The 21722-nt window shown below is 35.5% G+C and overlaps 1 protein-coding gene and 1 long non-coding RNA gene across 3 annotated transcripts; both read left to right on the forward strand.

Moving 5' to 3' along the window:
- Positions 1-4704: 4704 nt before the first annotated feature.
- On the forward strand, positions 4705-14286 carry EIN2 (NRAMP metal ion transporter family protein). Of its 2 annotated transcripts, none has more exons than XM_086246864.1 (8): positions 4705-4895; positions 5571-6615; positions 6792-6878; positions 7039-7149; positions 7228-7440; positions 8305-8487; positions 8598-11294; positions 13232-14286. In XM_086246864.1, exons 2-8 carry the CDS (start codon positions 6367-6369, stop codon positions 13607-13609), a joined length of 3918 nt encoding a protein of 1305 aa, XP_086102990.1. In that variant the 5' UTR covers positions 4705-4895; positions 5571-6366; the 3' UTR covers positions 13610-14286. The 2 variants fall into 2 exon arrangements, with proteins under 2 accessions (XP_086102990.1, XP_086102989.1); XM_086246863.1 differs by having other exon boundaries at positions 8302-8487; positions 13232-14285.
- A 5564-nt stretch (positions 14287-19850) lies between these two features.
- Positions 19851-20672, forward strand: LOC147281819 (uncharacterized). Its single transcript, XR_015123105.1, has 2 exons — positions 19851-20025; positions 20256-20672. It is a non-coding gene; the product is annotated as an uncharacterized LOC147281819 (long non-coding RNA).
- Positions 20673-21722: the final 1050 nt, after the last annotated feature.

Consider the following 21722-nt stretch of genomic DNA (forward strand, 5'->3'; position numbering starts at 1 on the left):
ATTATGAATTATATATATATATTTATCAAATATGAATTTTATATTTAGTTATAATGAAATTATAAGATTGGGGACAGGGATTTAAGTTTGATGCATTGCATGGCCAACGACTAGGAGAGAGAGAGAGAGAGAGAGAGAGAGAGAGGACTAAGATGGCAGACAAATTTTTTTTTCGTTTTTCTATTGTTCTTGTTCTGTTTGCTTTTACATTAATTTCATCATAATCTCCCTTTTTCTAACCCAAAAACGCCCTCTCAAACAAATTTTAGAATAAATAATAATATACAGAAAAAAAATGGAATGTAAAAGAGTGGGAATTAAAAGTTATGAAATACATATATTTTTTTTTTCTTTATTTCACTAATAAACGTATATGAAATAGTTTAAATTTTTGTAAAATGGGTGCGGTGTGGAGGGACTACTCTGATTCTAAGTGAAAATGTGATACGTACTTATCATAACTCTAATACTACAATTTGTAAGAGCATGATATTTGGTATATATCACAACTATAGTGATAGAGTATTAACCTCCACATTTAACTGAAATAGAATTTTAATTATTGAGTTCATCCTCCCTGCCTAGCTTTGAGTCTTATTTCAAACTAAGAAAAACGAAAAAAATCATGTTGTCTTGATTTCACACAAATAATTGAAGGTTTCAACTTTCAAATTTATGTAGAGCATATTTATTTGAACATAAATTCATAAAATCGGTCACATAATTAACAAGAAAAAAATACAGTTATATAACTGGTTTTAAATATGAGTGAGGAGTTACATATAAGATTTTGTAGTCTCTAAGACACACATTGTCCTTTTGGGGACATCCCATGAAATTGGAACGAATGCAGTCAAAGTGTCAAACGCAGAAAAAGCAAAATGTTAAAACAAAACAATGTACGAAATACTACCAATGTGCAGAGAAGGCCAATTGTCAAAGATGAAGAAGGGCCTGAAATTGTGGGAACTCAAACTGATAAGAATAATAATAATAATAATCTGGGATCACGAGCTTTCTCACTGGCTTTGAAAGAAGTTAGCTTTATTTGGTAATACCTTAATTCCTTCTTTAGCCATTGGCCAAGTGGCCAAAAGTTATAAGCTGTGAATTCTTTTGGGCATTATTGACATGCTTTGGAAGTTGGAACCTTGCAAAGACTGCATTGGCCATGCCCAAAACAGTCAGAGCTTCCTTTGATGATGGAGTACTACAAGTCTACAATTGAGTTAATCATGAGGACCTATCATTAAACTGCTCTGGGCCTGGTGGCCTATTTGTCAGAATTTTTCATAAATGACCTTGTTTGTTGTTTGTTCTTTATTGGCCATTTACAGAAATTCCCAGCTAATACAACCAATTATTGGGGATTGGCATGGTATGGCAATCTTGTTCATAGATGCCAAATTTGGAAAGGGCTGACACCATGCATGCATGTGTCATTTTTTTCTTTGGTCATGTGCATGTATACATCCTGTGTATACTGTTTTGGTTATAGTTATATAGGAAGTTTTGGATAAAATGGTATGTGCCAAATTAGTTAATCACATATTTTACAGATATATATGACCAAAATTATGAATGCTCTTGTCTTTTGTTGCCATGTCCTAACAATTTCTGAATGGACTTTTAGAATTTGTGGCTTGAAAGGAAAAAAATTAAGTAAAAAAGGAAAGAAATATCCTATTTAGTAATTGTCTTATACAAATCTATAATATTGGTAAATCTACAATATTTCTTTTTTTAGACAATGGTAAATCTACAATATTGGTAAGATATATATCCTCCATTTTCAATCCCAATTTTAATTTTATCCATATTAGTCAATACAATTATAATATTAAAAAATAAAAAAATTAAGGACAGCATGGCAATTAATCCTAGTCTTAGACATTCGTATAATATTGGTAAGATATCCTCCATTTTCAATCCCAAATTTAATTTTATCCTTATTATATAGTCTATACAATTTTAATATTATTTTATTAAAAAATTAAGGACAACATGACAATTACATACTTCACCCCCTCCCAAGTTCCAATATACCAACTCTCATTGAGTTTTTATCAAACTAGCAAAAGATTAGGGTTGACAATGGGTCGTGTCATATCGGATTCGTGTCGTGTTATTTCGTATTCGTATTAAATACTAGTTAACCATAACCCGATCTGTTTAATTAATCGTGTCGAGTAGCTCAACCCTAACCCTAACCCAACCCGTTTATAATCGTGTCGTTTTCGGGTTGACTTATATATCTTGTGAACCAAAACTCGAACATAATTTCTTATATTTTTAAACCAAAGTACGTAGTTACTTATGCATTACCTTTAAAACATAAAAACCATATTTAATCATAATACTAATAAAACCATATACAAATAAGTCAAAATTCTATAATAGGTCATATAATACATATTAAAAAAATGAGAAAAATTATTCATTTTCTTCATATAATACTAGTTAAACGTGTTTAGCGTGTCACAATCGTGTTACACTGCTTGATACTAACTCGGCCCGTTTATTATTCGTGTTTAGCGAGTCGTGTCATATTCGTGTTTGTGTCAAGAAATTGTCAATCCAAACTTGCTAACTTCGTGTTGGGTTCGAGTCGTGTTATCATGTCGTATCAAATTTGTCACCCCTACAAAAGATAACCTTATCATACAAAGAATAAAAAATTATAACATTTTTTTAAAATAACTAAAAATTGTGCTGCACAATATTTACGCACCAAACCGAAAGCCCTATATATGGCAGTTTTTTGGCCATTCTAAATTTTTTCATAAAAATTTTGTTTTAAAAATTATGAAAAAAAAAAACTCATTGTGACCACATATCTCAATCAAAACTCTTCGTATTGTAACTTTGCTCATGTTCAACACACATTGTATGCATTATATTTCTTTCAAGTGCTTACGGTTAAATTATGAACTAGTGGAGTTTCTTAAAATAAGAAGGTGGATTATACCCACTAATTCTCAATTTAGTAGAGAGTTGTCAACAAATTGTTCACCAAGAATGGAATTGATCCATCACTCGTATCCATAGTGAAATATATTTTATAGTTAATGGGCTGGCTATCATGGGTCGTGAGTTGAAGTTTGCCCATACGTACTATTTTTAACCAGCCTTCGATGTTATGCAAAATTTATGAGAACATTTAGTCTAAAAAGGCCCAAGCTTGGATTGGATTGTGGTTATTTTTGTTTATGGGCTTTGGCCCTTGTTATAAAAATGAATCATGTGTAATTCACTTTATAATATTATGAGACGACATTTATACATAACCGACACATTCAATAATATGACGAGATGAGTTTTATTGCTCGACGAAGCACGCATTCTTTAAGAAGAACAATTTAATTGGTTCTCTCAATATGAATATCTCCTTGATAACTTTGTCATTTCAAAAGTCACAAATTGCATATGAAAATAGTAATGTGAACTTTGAACCTATCAAAGCTATTATAATTATGTGGTTTCACTATAGAAGAAGAGAGAACAAGAAATTAATACTTCATCTCATTAATGTGTTTTTAAAGAATTTGCATTATTTGCTTGGCCAAACATTACTTGGTACATTATCAAAATGACATCGAATTATTTTATAAAAAATAAAATTCAAACTTTGATATTGAGTGTGGGCTAAATAGTCTCTACCATTGTAGTTACAAGCCTCTCACAATGTCATGTAATAAGATGTTTTTTAAGCGTATTTGTTTGTAGTTTGTTTATAATGTAATTTCCATAATGAACTTCATATTTTGACAATATAATAAATAAAAATAAAAAGTTAAGTTATTTAGCCAAATTGAAGATCTTAATTGCAATTACTTAATTGTCAAATCCAAATTAGCGACTTTTTATATGAATAGCTTTTTAAGAAAGTAACTTTAACATCAGTTGTTCACGTGTGCGTACGCGCGAACGATCGTATATTGATGTGAATTCTATAATAGAATTCATAAAAATTAAAGTAACTTTAAAGTCAGTTGTTCACGTATGCGTGCGCACGAACGATCGTATATTAATGTGAATCCTATAATAGAATTCATATCAATTTACGGTTAAGAGTTAGAGCGTTCGCGCGCTGCGAAAACACAATTTTATTAAGAAACCACTTAATTGGAGTGAATTGACTACATCACTGAATTGTGTGTGTTAGAACACATTGATTGCTGTTCAACCTTGTAAAGTTTCCTTTTCATTTGAAGTCAATGTCTAACAAATAAAATTATAAAAAAGTAATAACAATTTTCTCTTAACAATAATATATATATTCTCACTAACCAATTCCATACTGCCTCTATAAAAATAGGAAAACACCAATCACTAGTCATTTTCTATATACCTAAATTCTCTCATACCAACATAATCATCTTGATTTTCATTTCAGCTGGCACCTAAATTTGTCGATAAATAATGAAATTTAGTGAGAAAATGAAAAAAAAAAATTCTTTGGGAAACAGAAAAAGAAAGAAATAGAAAATAGAAGGTACATATATTTCCATAAATGAAAGTAACTGCCTTTTGGACCTTTAAAAACAAAACACATTTTGTGAAACTTTTGCTGAAGACCTCACTTTCACTATCAGTCTTCCTTTCTCTCTCTTCAAGATGGCCTTGAAACCCCACCCATAATTTTCTTTCACTACTTCTCTAGTTCTCTCTTTCTCTCTCTACCAAGAAAATTGAGCTTTCTCTCCTTTTCTCTCCTTTTCTCCCTATCTATTACAAGATACAAGGATATATATACATAAAAAATATATAAGCTTTTGTGGCTTTCTTTGAAGTCCTCTGAGATCTACTGCTTGTGTAGGACTAAAAGATTAGATAGAGATTGGCAGAGAAACTGAAACAAACAATAATAAGAGAAAAGGAAAGCTCAGAGGAAGGTAAGCTCTGGCATTTCGAAAACCCTAAAACTCATGCTTCTTCTGTACGGACCTTTTTGTGTGCTTTTGACTTGATGACTTGATTGATTAATTGATTGAACCCATATTTATCATCTTCCTCGGTATTCGTGTAAATGGGCTGTTGGGTTTTGGTTTGTTGGGTGCATCAGATCCATGGCTATGGATTCTGATATTTTATCATCGTATGTGGATTACAGGGTTTTGGGTTGTCTTCCAACTTTAGAGTTTTTGTTATTTTAAAACCTTTATGTGCCTTTTGATTCTGTTTGGGGTTGGTTTTTTCTTTATATATATTTTTTTATATCATTAGAGGTGGGCAAAGATCTGAGATGGGTTTGGAGCTGGGTTTTTGCATTTCTGCTGGAATCCAGGGCTTGGAGTTTGATTGGTTGCTATTATATTCTTGTTATGGAAGTTTTAATAATTCTATACTAGCTTTTCTATTGATCAAATTTTAGGAAGATGAGCATGTTTTCTACATGGAATTCATTGTGGTTAATGTGCTTACTTAATGGTGTAAAAGAACTTGTTGGGTTATTCTAATGGCTGCCATAAAAGTTTGAGTTAGTCATAAAAATAGGTTACTAAGATGCATTGATGTTGATATTTGCGCTTTCGTTTGGCTTGCCAGACTAATGTAATTTTCTGAAGCAGGATTGGGCATCAAAGGCAGGGTAGCAAGTGATTCGACTGATTGAAGTTTGTTTCGTGGATGGAGTTGAGAGTGTCTGTTAGTTGTGCTCTGCAATTCTAGTAATTGGCCAAAGTTCTGTAAGAGTTGGATTCACGCTCTACTTACTCTACTTAGTCTACAATGGCGTCCATTTGGATATGATTGAAAGCATCAGATCAGTATCTGATGATCACAGTTAGCGCTTAAAGTTTGGTCATGTAGTAATTGTGTGGAAAAGTTAGGTTTGATCTGCGCAAGTGTATTGGAATAGCCTGCGCGACTCACCTTATCAGGACCTTCATTGGCTGTACTTTCTCTTACTTATTTTTGTTCTCCAAAGACAGTAGACTGGGTTCATGTACTGTCGCATAAGTAGTTGGTGTACTGTCGCATAAGTAGTTGGTGCTGGTGTCATTTCATATATTTTGGAATGCTAAGATTCTCTCTGTGATATGCACAATAGCCATGCAATTTATTTAATTTGGTACTCATTTGGAGACCCTGTTGCTTGGAAGTGCTAATACTTGTACACCTGCTCTAGTTCCCTATGCCTTTGTTCATTCCTTTTTTTTTATTGTCCCAAAGTTCTAGGTCCTTTTTGCTCTTGTGCTCCCATTGGTAAATTGCTTATATTTTTCCTTTCCCTCTCAAGGAGTGGCTAGCTCAGTTCTCAAGTCAAGTTTTGTTGAGCAGTCCAGGAAGTCCCTCCGTTTAGTAAGAATAATATCCAAGTAAAATCCATTGCACTGGCAATTTCTCCAAGAGTCAATAGCTTATATGGAGTCAGCTAATTCTAATGCTAACAGTATGCCGGGTGTTATACATCGGTTGCTTCCTGTTGTTGGACCCATGCTTCTGATTTCAGTTGGATATCTTGACCCTGGAAAGTGGGCGGCAACTGTTGAAGCAGGTGCCCGTTTTGGTTCTGACCTGGTAGCATTAATGCTTATTTTCAATTTGGCAGCTATTTTGTGTCACTATCTGTCAGCTCGGATTGGTGTAGTCACTGGAAGAGATCTTGCTCAGGTATTATTTCTCTTTTTAGGGTGTTGTTAATGCATTATTCTTCTTATTGTTTTTAGTAGTGGAGGTGCGACTACTTATGCATGCATGCATATACTGTGTCTGCAATCATGTCCTTGTTAGGCTGCCAAGTTTTAACTCTTTTTTTTTTCCTTTCTAAATTTCATGTATGCCAAAAGATTTGCAGCGAGGAGTATGACAAAGGCACATGCATATTCTTAGGAATACAAACAGAGATTTCTGTGATTCTGTTGGACCTTACCATGGTAATTTCTCTTTCCTCATTGACTTATTCATCCCCCCTCCCCCCCAACAACCCCACCTTTTCTTTTTCAATTTAGCTATGGCGTAAGCGATAATCTGTAGTATCATTGTTCAAATCAAATTTGTTATATTTGTAACACATGGTTGCACTAATTTTACTAGGTCCTCGGCATTGCACATGGACTTAATCTTCTGTTTGGGTGGGACTTGTTCACTTGTGTGTTTTTGACTGCTGTTAATGCTGTTTTATACCCTATTTTTTCCACCGTCCTGGTAAGTTCTGTTACTTGAATTCCTTTATAATCTTGCGTTTGCAATCATTTACAAAACTAAATAGCTTCCATATTTCAGGAGACTTGCAAAGCGAAGTTCCTATGCATATCCATGGCAGGATTTATACTGCTTTCCTTAGTTCTTGGAGTAATTAGCAGTCAACCAGAAATGCCACATTCCATGATTGGGTTGCTAACAAAGCTGAGTGGGGAGAGTGCATTTGCACTTATGAGTCTTCTTGGAGCAAGTATAATGCCTCACAGTTTTTATCTTCATTCTTCTATTGTGCAGGTAGCTCTGCTTCTCATGCTCCCCTGTTATCAGTCTCTGCATTTGTGCTGCACATCCATGCATATATTGCTGAATGTGAGCATAAGCATACATTCATATATATATATATATATATGTATGCATGTGCATGTGTGTGCATCTTTCTTATGTGTATATATATATATAGATATATATTGATTCTTTTACGGGTAGTTAACTCCTAGTGGTATCTTATCTTCGTTGTAGGACCAGATGCATGTGCATGTGCATGTGCATGTGTTTGTGCATCTTTGAGTTTACACAGTTGCTCATTGCTTGTTCATATGGGAAATATTGGTTTAATACAAACCCTTGTGAATACTTCTTCTATATGTAGGACGTCTAATGGATTTCAACAGTTGTCTTATTTAGATATACATATAACGCATGCATATGCAGTTTGTATCTTTTGTCTTGTTTCTTAACACGGCTTTCCTTTTAGGGCATGTTGTTGAGTCATCATCTGTGCCTCTGGTTTGAAAGAACCTCTTGACAAACTGATTTGATTAAGAGAACCATGTGTTGCCATTTTCAATAGACAATGCAGTTCAGTATAGACCACTGAGCTACATGTGCACATTTCTTCTTCCTTTCTAAATAGAAAAAAAAGTTTCATTAAGTAAAATTAAGATTCTCTTGTTGGAGCCTGGCCACAAAAAAAAAAAAGATTCTCTTGTTGGAGGCAGTGAGTCTGAAAATAATCAATTTTAATATTTGCATCAGCATCACTAAGTTCTGTTTCCTCCTCTCCATCCCATTTGCAAACTATTTAAAAAAATGTTTTTATAATAGTTGATTTGTGTGATGGTCAATTCTCTGAACTCCATTGATGTAATTTTGCAGCAGTATCAGCGACAACCAACTGTTTCTAAGGATGCCTTGTGTCATAACCATCTTTTTGCCATCTTATGTATCTTTAGTGGTATTTATCTGGTGAATTATGTCCTTATGACTTCTGCGGCAAATGTATTCTACAGTTCAGGCCTTGTTTTGCTGACATTTCAGGATGCAATGTCACTAATGGAACAGGTTTTAATCTCTCCCCATGAGCAGTTGTTTGTAATGAATTTTCTTTGTGACAATTGTTCAATATCATGATGCATGCTGAACGTATTTTATTTTCTATTCAAATTATACAGGTCTTTTGGGGTCCAATGGTACCAGCTGCCTTCTTGCTGGTTCTCTTTTTGTCAAATCAAATCACAGCATTAAGTTGGAGTCTGGGTGGACAAGTAGTCTTGAATGATTTTTTGAAACTGGATCTTCCTGGTTGGCTTCATTGTGCTACAATCAGAATTATTGCCATTGTTCCAGCTCTTTATTTTGTTTGGAATTCAGGAGCCGAAGGGATGTATCAACTGCTTATATCCACACAGGTTTTGGCAGCTCTACTACTGCCGTCTTCTGTGATCCCTCTTTTCCGAGTTGCTGCTTCAAGACCAATAATGGGTGCCCATAAAATTTCTCAATTTGTTGAATTTTTATCCCTGATTACACTTATTGGGATGCTTGGATTGAAAATTATATTTGTAGCGGAAATGATTTTTGGGAATAGTGATTGGGTAGGTAATTTGAGGTGGAATGTGGGGAGTAGTATGTATGTCCCTTATGTACTTCTCATCACTGCGTGTGCATCATTTTGTTTGATGATTTGGCTTGCAGCCACCCCGTTAAAATCTTCAACTTCTCGATTAGAGACTCAGGTGTGGAACTGGGATTTGCCTGAGGGTATACCTGATTCATTAACAAAGAAAGAGGAGATCAATAGAGCTGAAACTAAATATCAGAGAGAGGCAAGTGTACAGAGGAATGAACCATCACCATCAATGGGGAAGGCTTTGGATGGTGATACAGATATAACAGTTGCAAATTTTGATCATGATCTGCCCGAAACTATCATGGAGCCTGATCAGGAGCTTCGCCTGACAACCACAGAGGAAAATAGTTCTCATATGACCTTTCCTCGCTCCCCTAAATGCCGTATTGAGGGCCCCACATCTACAGTGGAGTCAATTCCAGTCTCAACTGTGGTTCATGAGGTTTCTGATGTTGCAATGCTGGGCACCAAGTCCTTGAAGATTGAATCGACGGAGCCAGTTGAAAAGACCGTTGGGGTTGAAGAGGACTTGCCAACTGAAAAAGATGATGATGAGGGAGATACCTGGGAGCCCGAAGATTCATTGAAAGTGGTTTCTGGGAGCACTGCTTCACTAACATCTGAGGGTCCAGGATCATTTAGGAGTTTCAGCGGAAAAGGTGAAGGGGGGAGTGGCGCTGGAAGCCTTTCAAGATTGGCAGGGTTGGGGCGTGCTGCGAGACGTCAACTAGCTGCTGTACTTGATGAGTTTTGGGGACAACTTTATGATTTCCATGGAAATGTAATTCAAGAAGCAAAGACTAAGAAACTGGATCTGTTGTTGGGGTTAGATTCAAAGGCTGCATCCTCCTCCCTGAAAGTCGATTCCACTACAAAGGAAGTTTCTGGATATTTTCCTTTTGTAGGAGGCAGAGGATCTGATCCTCTAATCAACTCAAGTTTATATGACTCTACAAAGCTGCATAGGGTGCAAAGCAGTTTAGAGTCACCATATGGGGTTCAAAGGGGATCTTCCCCATTGTGGTCTAGCCACATGCAGTTGTTGGATGCCTATGTACAAAATTCAAGCCGCAGCGTTATTGACTCTGGTGAGAGGCGGTATTCAAGTGTGCGCAGTATACCATCTTCTGAGGGTTGGGATTACCAGCCAGCCACAGTACATGGTTATCAGACTGCACCATATCTCAATCGAATTGCAAAGGACAGAAGTCCTGGAAACTTGAATGGTCAAATGGACTCACCAGCCCTGAAGTCCGCTTCTTCGTTGAGTGCTGCAAACTACAGAGATTCACTTGCATTTACCATGGGGCAGAAGTTGCATAATGGGTTAAGTTCTGGTCAGGCCTCCAGTTTTCAGAACCTTACAGTATCCAGAAATAGTCCGTTGCAATCTGAAAGCCCATATTATGATATGTGCTCGTCTGGAATTGCTGAGAATGTGGTGAGTCCAGCCAATACAAAGAAATACCATAGTTTACCAGACATTCACCGGGATCTCTACATGTCTGATAAAAGTGTTAACTGGGAAAATCCCATTGGGTTTGGATCATCCGTTGGGATAACTGGTTATGAATCACCGTTGTATCCAAATTCTGGAGCACGAACAGGAGCTCCTTTGGCATTTGATGAACTCTCTCCGTCAAAAGTATACAGAGATGCTCTATCATCACAGCAGAATTCTAGTTTTGGCACTGGGTCCCTCTGGTCTAGACAGCCTTTTGAGCAATTTGGTGTAGCTGATAATAATCGTACTATTGGGGGTGGAGGAGTTGGTAGTAGGGTAGGTTCTGTTAGTCAAGAACATACTTCAGTTGCAGATTCAGAGGCTAAACTTCTTCAAAATTTCAGATATTGCATCATGAAGCTTCTGAAGTTAGAAGGCTCAGATTGGCTGTTTAATCAGAATGATGGGGCGGATGAGGAGCTGATTGATCGAGTGGCGGCAAGGGAGAAATACCTTTATGAAGCCGAAACGAGAGAAATGAATCGAGCGCAGATGGGTGAGCCTCAGTACTCGTCTTCTGATAGGAAATCAGCTTCCACAATGAAGAATATTGATGCAAACTTCACCCACTCTCTGGTTTCCTCAGTTCCTCATTGTGGGGAGGGTTGTATTTGGAGATCGGATTTGATTGTAAGCTTTGGGGTCTGGTGTATCCATCGGATTCTTGATTTGTCACTTATGGAAAGCCGGCCAGAGCTATGGGGGAAATATACTTATGTTCTTAATCGACTTCAGGTAAGCATTACTTGTCTAATAAGATACATTTTTGTGACCACAATTGTTGCAAGGAAAATATGGTCTCTGCTGTAAGTTTATTGCCTTTTTTTAATTTTATAAGACTGTAAGATTATTGTCCTCGTTCCCGCCTTGTCAACCCTGCAGAAAAAAGTTATGTTAGGTAGTGTCTGCCTTGAGTACTTGATCTAACTGTTAGGGAGATTTATTCTGTTCATTTTACTGTTAGGGGAGTTTTGCACCATTTGTTGCATTAAATGAGTTTCTACACTTTATTGGCTTTCATGATTAACACCCAGAGAATTCAAAGTTGTTGAAAGAAACAAAGTAGATGGAAGGAGAAAAGAAAGATGAAGAGAGGAGAGGAGGAAGTAGGCTAGTGTTTTCTCTTCTACATTTTTCAGTGTTGAAGTCTTAATAGAAGTGTTACATTAAGGCCCATTTATAGAGGCAAGTCAAAGTCAAATTAGAAACAAAAACCAAATCAATTCACACCATGTATAGAATCCGAGAATAGTTGATAGTTCCCAAACCAATTAATTAACGCAAAATAGTAAAACAGACAAAATAGATTCCAAGACTCCCCTCAACCCAGAACGTAAAGGTCATGCATGCCCTGAACACAACCCAGAAAATGAACTTTGTTGCACATTTGTCATATACTTCAATGTTTACCACACAAACCAGTCCTAGGTTCACATCTAGGATCAGACAAACACAAGAATATTTCCCTTTATAGGATGCAGGACAACAATTGTTTACACTCTTAACACTCTCCGTGTGTGGGCCTTCACCATAATTGGAGAGCTATAAATTGGGGCGTTATATATGCAAATATTAAAATATAGGATCTCCTGTTTTGATGCCGTGTGAAAATGAATAAAGTAGATGGAAGGAAAAGAAAGGAGAGAGAATTGGAGGATTAGGTCTATTTATAGGAAAAAAAAACTTCCCTATTATATATACACCGTATACATGGAAGTTTCACTCCTATTTATAGAGGTTACATTATAAAGACCTATTTATAGGGTTCCCTATTCTACATTATATATATATATATATTTGTTTTCTGGGTCAGGGATAGTCTACATGCATAGAGTCCAATCCAAGTCAAACAAGGAAACTGAAATCAAATCAAATCACACCATAAATAGAATCCTAGAGTAATGGAAATTCCCAAAACATTTCACGAAAGTCGCATAATATAGACTAAATTAAATCTAAAAGAAGTTATTCAAAATACCCCTAATGAATAGAACGACCTTTTTTTGGCATGAATAGTCAAATATGTTGTTCCTTGTTTGTGAGTAGTTGTTTCTTCTGACAGAAATATTCATTAGAGCTACTGCAGTTATAAGCCATTTGGCCTTCACATTAGGCAAATATGTTGTTCCTTGTTTGTGAGTAGTTGTTTCTTCTGACAGAAATATTCATTAGAGCTGCTGCAGTTATAAGCCATTTGGCCTTCACATTAGGCAACTAAAATGTCTTGGTTAATTTTGTCTCATTCTGGAATAGTTTGTCTTCCACTTTTAATCTTAAAAATTTTCATTTTTGTAACCCTCTCTTTTCATACATGTCAAGCCTTGAGTGCTTTGTATTCTACAATGTATATATGAGCATTTTTTTTACTGCTTAGTGCAGACAAGAATTGTGTATGATTAGCCTGGTATTGGTCCTATAGCTATATTTGCTTTAATATTAATAAGCTTTTGTCATTTTCGTAACCCTCTGAAGAACTTTCTGTAAGCTATATGTAAGATATGGAGGGGTTTTTATTGGTAAATTGTACATAAAATTTTCTCCTTGCATTGCATTAATGCTACTATTGTATACAAGTAGATTAGCTTTTAATATTCTAATAACATATATGAGCTTTTAATATACATTTATTTCCAAAGCTGTGTTGTTAACGGTTCTATATCCTGTTAATACAGGGGGTTGTTGATCCGGCATTTTCAAAGCCTCGTTCTCCGATGTCTCCATGCTTCTGCCTTCAAATTCCAGCAGCACACCAGCAGAAGTCGAGTCCATCTATTTCGAATGGAATGTTACCTCCTGCTGCAAAACCAGCCAGGGGAAAATACACAACTGCAGCAACACTTCTAGACGTAATCAAGGATGTGGAGATTGCAATCTCTTGTCGAAAGGGCCGAACAGGGACAGCAGCCGGTGATGTGGCATTCCCGAAGGGAAAAGAAAATCTGGCATCTGTCCTCAAACGCTACAAGCGTCGATTATCCAACAAGCCCGTTAGCACTCAAGAGGCTCCCGGTTCACGCAAGGTTCTAACATCTGCTCCTTATGGATCATAGCTGTCACACACAACACAGGTTGTCTCACAACACAGATTGTCTTGCAACACACTTTGTCTTGCACCACAGTTTGTCTCACAACACAGTTTCTCTCAACTGGGTTATTGAGCTGTTTGATTTTGCAAAAGGGCTCATCTTCTGGATCATTGTGTATCAAAGTCATTGCTGCAAATTGTATTTCCTTGTATGTTAACATCTGCATAGGTAAGAATTGCTGGATATGTAATTGCAGCATATCATCAAAGAAAATGGGTAGAAGGGTGAAAATTGATTACTGCAATTCTGGTTTTTGTTTGGTTGGTTGGTTGCTAGCTTGCTTATGTTTCTTGTCCTAATAAGATGGAAAGTTTGAAAATGGCTGGGGGTGGGGCTCTCAATCCCATCCTGGATCTGTAATTGCTTGCTTTCTTTTCCATTGTGGGGTTGATAGAGTAGTGATGGACCCATGATGTCGGGTCAGTATGTGGCTGCACGGTTGGTCAATTCTGTGGGGTCATGGACCATCCATGGTCATGGTGAGGGTGGGGTTTGACATTAAAACTGAACATGAATGCAAATGAATGTGGCTGTTAAGAATATTGATTATTAGGAAAATACTTGATTGTGTATGTGGTACCTCCGGACCAGACCATTCTGGGTCACCTGGTTCTGTACATGTGCTGACAACTACAAGTTTGTGCAACATTGGCATATGAATACACTTGTGCTTGAGACCTGATTCAGCTGTGTCCCATTGTCAAAGGTAAGGAAGATTTAGAAGCACATGTTTGATAAATCTGTGGGATAGGAGTGAAAATCCATTGGTACAGCAGGTTGATTCTATCAGCAACAGCTTGAAAAAAACAAAAGGAATGTCGTTTTAATAGCAGTCCCTATTATAGAAAGGAAATAGCAATTATTTCTATATATAATGTTATGCTGGTGGAGCAAGTAAAGCTGGATGACGGCAAAGCGTGAGTGAGTGAGTGAGTGACACTTCTTCAAGTCGGTGCTCTGTGGAATTAAACATTACAAGTATACCAAAACTTTTTCTAAACTTCCAAATAACTCTACAAGTAATATTATCATATCTTATTTATAACTCCAAAGTAGGATACTCGAAACAATTAATTTTTTTTAGAAAAATTTTCAAATTTTTTAAATTTCATCCAACTTCAAATCTCTTCGGTTATAATACTCCAAATTGGTTTCTATGAGTAAGAAATGATAAAATACAACTTATATTTCAATTATAATTGGAAAAAAACACAACATAAATAATTTAAAATCATAAATCACAAAACTAAAATTTTGAACTAGACCTTTATTGAACAAGTAGAACAATTAATAGACCAAAACAGAACTTAAAAAAGATCGTGGACCAAAATTAAATTAGGTATAAAATAAGTGGACTAAATCTGTAATTTTCTCGTAAGATTTGAAAGAAGTCCCGAGTTCAAATCTCATAGAATCTGTAAATTACAAATTTGGTCCACTTATTTTATACCTAGTTCAATTTTGGTCCACGATCTTTTTTAAGATTCAATTTTGGTCCACTTATTGTATACCTAGTTCAATTTTGGTCTACGATTTTTTTTAAGTTATGATTTTAAATTTTTTTTGTTGTGTTTTCTTCAATTATAATTGAAGTATCAGTTATATTTCATTATTTTTTAGTCATATGAACCAATTTGGAGTATTAGAATCAAAGAGAATTGAAGTTTGGTAAAGTTTGAAAAATCTGAAAAATTTTCTAGAAAAAATTGGTAGTTTCAGGTACCCTACTTTGAGGCCAATTATCTTGAGTTTTAGAACTCCGATTTGAATTATTTTTATATGGTTGTAAAGATGAGATGCATAGCTTTAAAACAAGTATATGTTTATTGAATTTGGCTGAAATTTGATAAGGTAAAAGAAATGACAAATTTGAGAAAACAAATATGGACTTTTATTGAACAAGTGGAACAATTAGTGGAACAAAACATAACTTAAAAAAGATCGTGGATCAAAATTGAACTAGGTATAAAATAAGTAGACTAAATCTGTAATTTCCTCTAATTTTTATTTGATATAAAGAAAATTTGAAATTGGAATTCAACTATCTTGACCATTTCAACTAACATTTTTTGTACCATCTCTCTAATAGAGGTAGAGTTAGAATACCTATTCATTTGAGACTCACACAATGAATTTCACTTTTATTAGATAAATGATGCTTAAGATAACTTATTAGTTGAGATTGCCAAATGCTAATACTTCGTCAATGACCATATGATCTAGTGGTGTCACTTAGTCTCTTCTTTGTCTGAAAGAAGTTTTGAGTTCAAATGGCATAGACGCTAATTGTTGATAATAAAGAAAAGGGAAAAACAATTTTGGTCCTTGTGTTTTACCCAAAAATAGATTTGGTCTAAGTGGTTTCAAAAACTCGGCATTTAGTCTCTATATTTGATGTTGTTGACTTGTTTCCAATCTCATAACAATTTTAACAAAACTCAAATTTTTAATTTGGAGATAAATTATCTATTTGTTTTTAAGAAAAATTTTGTTGGGGAATTAAAAGACCATCTTATGGCTTTTCTAAAACTAATTTTCATTTTCATTTTCATTTTCGTACTTATTTGCTAAAGAGATTGAGGGCCACAAAATTTTATGGTTTGAACTTTAAGTTTGGAATTTTTATGACTTTTTGTTTGAAAATCAAATTCAAAGTTACATACATAATTTTTAGTTATTCTTGAGTAAAATTTGTAATTTTAAAGATTAAAATTTTAGCAAAAAAACTTCACTTATACCCTCTTTCACAGTTACGGATGCTACTTTCACTTTGTTATAATTGAGGACTCCAAATTACTAGTCGTCCGTCTCAATTAAGGGTTCTTCGTCAACACATCCGTTAAAAATTGATCACATGAACTGCATGTGATCAACTTTTAGGGGCAAATTTGTCCTCTCCATCACCATTAAAAAAAAATTTAAAAAAAATTAAAGGAATTAAAGAAAGAAAAAAAGGCAGGGAGGATGCAGAACCCTCCCCACCCCCCAGCCCCGACCCTCATCACCTCCACCTGAGCTCCCTCCCTTTTTCCGGCCACCGACTGCTGACCCCCCCTCACGTGAGCAGACCTGAGGAGATTGATAATCGGAACGATGAGATATATGGAAACACAAATTCAAATGAAAATGAAAATGAAAATGCGATTTAATTTACTTTGGAGGTTGTTTGGAAATCAAGCTCTCTATGGATCTGCAAGTCTTGCTAGGAATCAACTTTCACTTTTCTCTCGGTGACTTGTAGTCGTCATCCTCATCCAAAAAGAACCTGCAAGCCAATGGATCAAAAGATTGATAAAAAACAGAGGCATATAAATGCAAACAAAAGTAGCAGGGAGGGAGAGAGAGAGAAAGAAAGATAGAGAGGAAGTGAGAGATGTGGCAGATGGGAGAGACCGACGCAGGCGGGAATGGATCCGTCGACGCGGAGGGAGGGGTTGGCAGCCGGTGGCTGGAGAGGAGAAGGGAGCTGGGTGGAGGTGAGGAAAGTCGGGGCTGGGGGCTGGGAAGGGTTCTGCATCTTTTCTGCCTTCTTTTTTTGTTTAATTTCTTTATTTTTTTAGAATTATTTTTTAATAGTGATGGAGAAGACAAATTTGCCCCTAAAGGGTCTGTTTGGGAACCTGTATTTCAAGAGGTGGATTTGAATTTGGGGAGTCCAAATCCAAATTCACCTGTTTGGGCTTATTTTTAAGTAAGAATTTTGATTTGGCCCAAATCTAGGATAGATTTGAAAGGCCTCAAACTGTGTATTTGAAATCACTTCTCAATGTAGGTATTTGAAATCTTCAGTCCAATAGAAAATCTAACCCGACCTCCCCACCACCTCCAAGCTTTGATCTGCTCATGTCAGCGTCAACGAGCTTCTTCTGGTGTCAGCCACCTCTGCCGGGTTCGCCTTCTCTAGCCAAAAATTTGTCTCACCACGACCTCAAACTCCAACCTCGCCTCCACACAATCACCACCTCCCATAATCGATCTACTCCTACCGGCGTCGATCAACTCCATCGGACCAAAGTCATACTCTCATCAACCGTATTTGCAAAAGGTACTATTCTCATTTCTTCTTAAGTTTTCTGATTCAATGTTGGTTGTGCTTCAAATTTAGGGCTAGTTTTCTCTTTTTGTTTATGGTTCTACATGTTTTTTTCTTCTGGGGTTTCATATTTTTGTTTTCTGGTGTTTTTTATTTCATTTTTGGGTCACTTTTGGCAAAGCTTTGTATTTGTTCCTTAAGAAAAGCTTCCCAAAAAAGAGAAGAGCAAAGCATTATGTTACACATGAGGGGGAGAGAGGGCTTTAATTTTATTTTTTTTATGGGGAGAGTTAATATTACAGGAAGAGTAGGATTAATAATTGGAATAACTGTCAATGGGAGGTGGGAATGTTGAATTAGTAGGAAGATTGGATGGGATAAGAGGAGGGTACTAGTTGTCTGTATGTACGTTTTTGGGTCATTTTGCTGAAGAAGTATTTCCTCAGACATAATCAAGCAGTTGCACTTAATAAATTTTATTTCCAGTAGTGTTTCAACATTTATTGTTATGTTTTAGTAGTGCAATGAATATACTTAATCAAGGGATCCTTGGTTTTATTTCAGGCTGGGCAAGAATCTTTTAGATCCATCACTAGATCTTACTACAGAGGAGCAGCTGGAGCACTTCTGATTATGACATAACCAGGTTGGTGGGTGAGAATTGTATGTGTTTGCATAGTGGTGTACTTTGTAGTTGTGATTTATCATAGGCTTCAGAGTTGTGTAACTTTAGATGAGCTACTGTGAAGTATTGTGGGGTATATATTTGAAAGTTGTTGCCATTAACATAAGACATTAGAAATTGTATGGATTGTGGTTTAAATAACTTTGTTTTCCTTATAAATGATATGTTTTTCACTATCATCTATTTTTATATATATGCTTCTACACATCTTGCAACTTCAACTTGTGACTCACATCCATATAAGAAAAAGAAAAAATATCCAGTGGCACAAGCAATTGGTGATGTGGCAAACACCCTAGAGGAGTTTATGGCAAGTCAAGTGACCAAATAACTCAGAGGAGAGGAAGTACATAAAGTGGATTCAGATATACCAAACCTTAATAAATTGCAAGTTTTTAAGGCCGTACGAATATTGATGGTTGGTAACCAGAAGAGTTTTCACTTTTGAAATCTCTTTCTGATGCCCAAAAGACCGAGTGGGCACAGATGCTTATTTGTCAGTCTAAAGGTAATTTCTCTTCATTATCAATTTTACCTTTTTATTTTTTATTTTTTTTCATATAAACTATATTGATTAGGTGATTTAAGTGTATTTTTCAAGTATGGAAAATCAATGATTAAAGTGGTAGAAGATGAAGCCCTTGCATGTTTGAAGCTCTTTATGGAAAACATATTAGAACAACATTTCTTTGATGGTGTTGGATCTTTTTGTGAATAATATTTGATATTATTTTAAACAATATTGTATTTGTTTTGGAACCATATGTATGAAGCTCCTATGTGGTTTGAATGATTTGTTATCTTTTTTTGACCAATATGTAGTGATTTCTAATATAAAGTACAATTTAAAATGAGTTAGTTTTAAATTTATAGGTCATGGGCCTCATTTATAAGCTATCTTTGCAAGCTTATCATATGTTACCATAATGATATATTTAAATTAAAAATTTTCAATTGAAATCCTCATATTTTATTTTATTTTTTATTCAAACAATAGGATTTGAAATACATGAATTTGAAATTCAAATCCAAATCCAAATTCTCAATCCAAACGGGCCCTAAAAGTTAATCACGTGATTGATTTTTAACGATATTTTGATAGATTTGACAGAAAACTCTTAATTGAGATGACCAATAATTTGGAGTCCTAAATTGAAACAAAATGAAAGTGATATCCTCAATTGGAAAATAAGGTATAAGTAGAATCATTTTGCTAAAATTTTTTCAAGTTTAAACAATTTATTAGTTTTGATTTGAGAATAATTTTCATGTTGAATGCAAAAATTCTAAGATTGCAAATAATATAAAATTACGTAGACCAAATGTGAAGTTTGGAAACCAGAAAGACCAAATCTGTGTTTTCAAAGTAAAACAAAGGTTTCAAAATCGTTTTTTATTTGCCCTACTATTTTGTTTATTATGCACCCTGGCTCGCAAGTCGTGACATTCCCCCACCTATACTGCTGACAAGTGTGTGGTATCCACGGTGACATTGAGGACACGTGGAGAGCTTAAGAGCGTCCTCAACACATTATCATCGTCATTGATTCATCACCATAATTTCTTTCTCTACCTTGTTCCAGGCTCCAGTCCTAGCCTCCAGCTACGTTGCTTTGAAACCATAGGCACAACTGCAGCAAGACCAAGAGCCAAAGCCAAGAGGTATGCACGTACGACACCGTTTCCATTTTCTGTATGCCCGATTGCCGAGTGAGAGTTGTTTGCTAACTAGTGTTGGGTTGCTTTGTAGACCCAAAATTAAAGGTTTCATTCAAAATTCAAATTAATGAGTGAACAAGTAATTAACTTGGGTCACTGCAAATTAGCAAATATCTGTGTATTGATTTTTTTATGCATCCAATTTATGTGTTTGTGACTTTGTGGTAATGCAGAGATTTAATTGTTGACCTCAAAATCAAAATGGGATTTATTGTGGTGGTATCGTTGCCGGTGGTGCTCTTCATCTTCATCATAGCCCTTGCTTTTTACCTCCTTGGTAGGGCAACGGGCCGAAGCCAAGCAGCTACTGCTTCACAGTCGTATGGGCCTACAGCACCTCCATTCCAGGCCCAATATCCGGCCCACGAGAAGTCGTCCCAGGTCTAGAATCACAGATTCCAAGAAGCCCAATTTTTATTACATTCTGAATATATAAATATATTACCATCATGTTTTATGTCAATTACTCCAAGTGCGTGAACATACTTATAAATGTGTGTGATATTTGTAATGTAACGTACACTCCCAATCAACTCATTACATATAAGTTGTATATTGATCTTTGTCGTATATTAACATAATTGTTGTTATACGAACAATTTGGCTAGCTACTTACCAACTGACAAGTAATAAGTGTTCACACCGACCAACTAGTTATTATTTTAATATATATATTTTTTTTTGACAATGTTGGAAATTTTATAACTTCGAATCACATTCACTAAGATTAAGAAAAAATAGTGTTCATACCCAAACTTTATATTAAAGTTGTGTCTCACCCGAACTAATATTTTATTTTTTAAAATTTTTCTTAGTTTAGCCCATAATTTTTAGTCCACCTAATCCTCACTTTTAGTAAGAGATTCTTTTATGTTCTATACTTTATAGAACATCTTTTTACAATAAAGTGAGACTCAGAACATGCCGTACTCAATGAAATATCGATAGCTGTTATTCTTTCAACTCTCATCGATATTAATAGCTTTCGAAAATAAGAATTTGGAAGAAAATTTTATGTTTCAAAGCTATTTTAAACAAATTCATATGGATGGATATTAGAGGGTAAAGAACAATTATTGAATGGTAACAAATCTTATAGACCATAGACCAAAATCTAAAACCCCCAATAAAAAAATCATATGAAATTGGAGACGAATTAAAGTCCATGCATATATATAGTCACCAAATTTACTTGATGGAGGGGTGTTTGGTGAAAGCCTCCGATTTTGCTTACCTTTACGAGCGGAGCCAAACAGGAGTTAAACAGGAGTTAGGTATATTTTAAGACGCATGATGAACAAACAAAACAAGCAGCTCGAGCCTCCTTGACCCATCCATTCGAGGTTACAGTCGCGTGCTTTAATTGTTTGGTTTTAAGTTCCGATGAGAGAGTGTTAGGCCAAGTCACGTGACCTCATGGGCCACGGCATACAAATCTACCACTCGTTTGCCTTTACATCTTCAGTTCTTCACCAATCAGAAAGGACAGGGCAAGGACAAAGTGAACTATATTGTAATACTTTAATACGTTTTCTCTTTGGGAACCTTGGGAACCAAACAGCGCCTTAATACTCCATTCTATTTCTAGGTCATGCCCATATTTATAAGGGAACAAAGGCCTAGAAAAAGACCCGTTTGGA

Source organism: Dryas octopetala, chromosome 6 (assembly GCF_963921425.1).
Source record: "Dryas octopetala chromosome 6, drDryOcto1.1, whole genome shotgun sequence".
NCBI lineage: Eukaryota > Viridiplantae > Streptophyta > Magnoliopsida > Rosales > Rosaceae > Dryas > Dryas octopetala.

Bases quoted from the DNA above. Each gene is read 5' to 3' on its own strand.
- EIN2 (XM_086246863.1), top strand. From the start codon at position 6,367: ATGGAGTCAGCTAATTCTAATGCTAACAGTATGCCGGGTGTTATACAT. The intron at 6,616-6,791 runs GTATTATTTCTC...GTATGCCAAAAG, and splicing joins CTGGAAGAGATCTTGCTCAG to ATTTGCAGCGAGGAGTATGA. The intron at 7,441-8,301 runs GTAGCTCTGCTT...GTAATTTTGCAG, and splicing joins TTCATTCTTCTATTGTGCAG to CAGTATCAGCGACAACCAAC.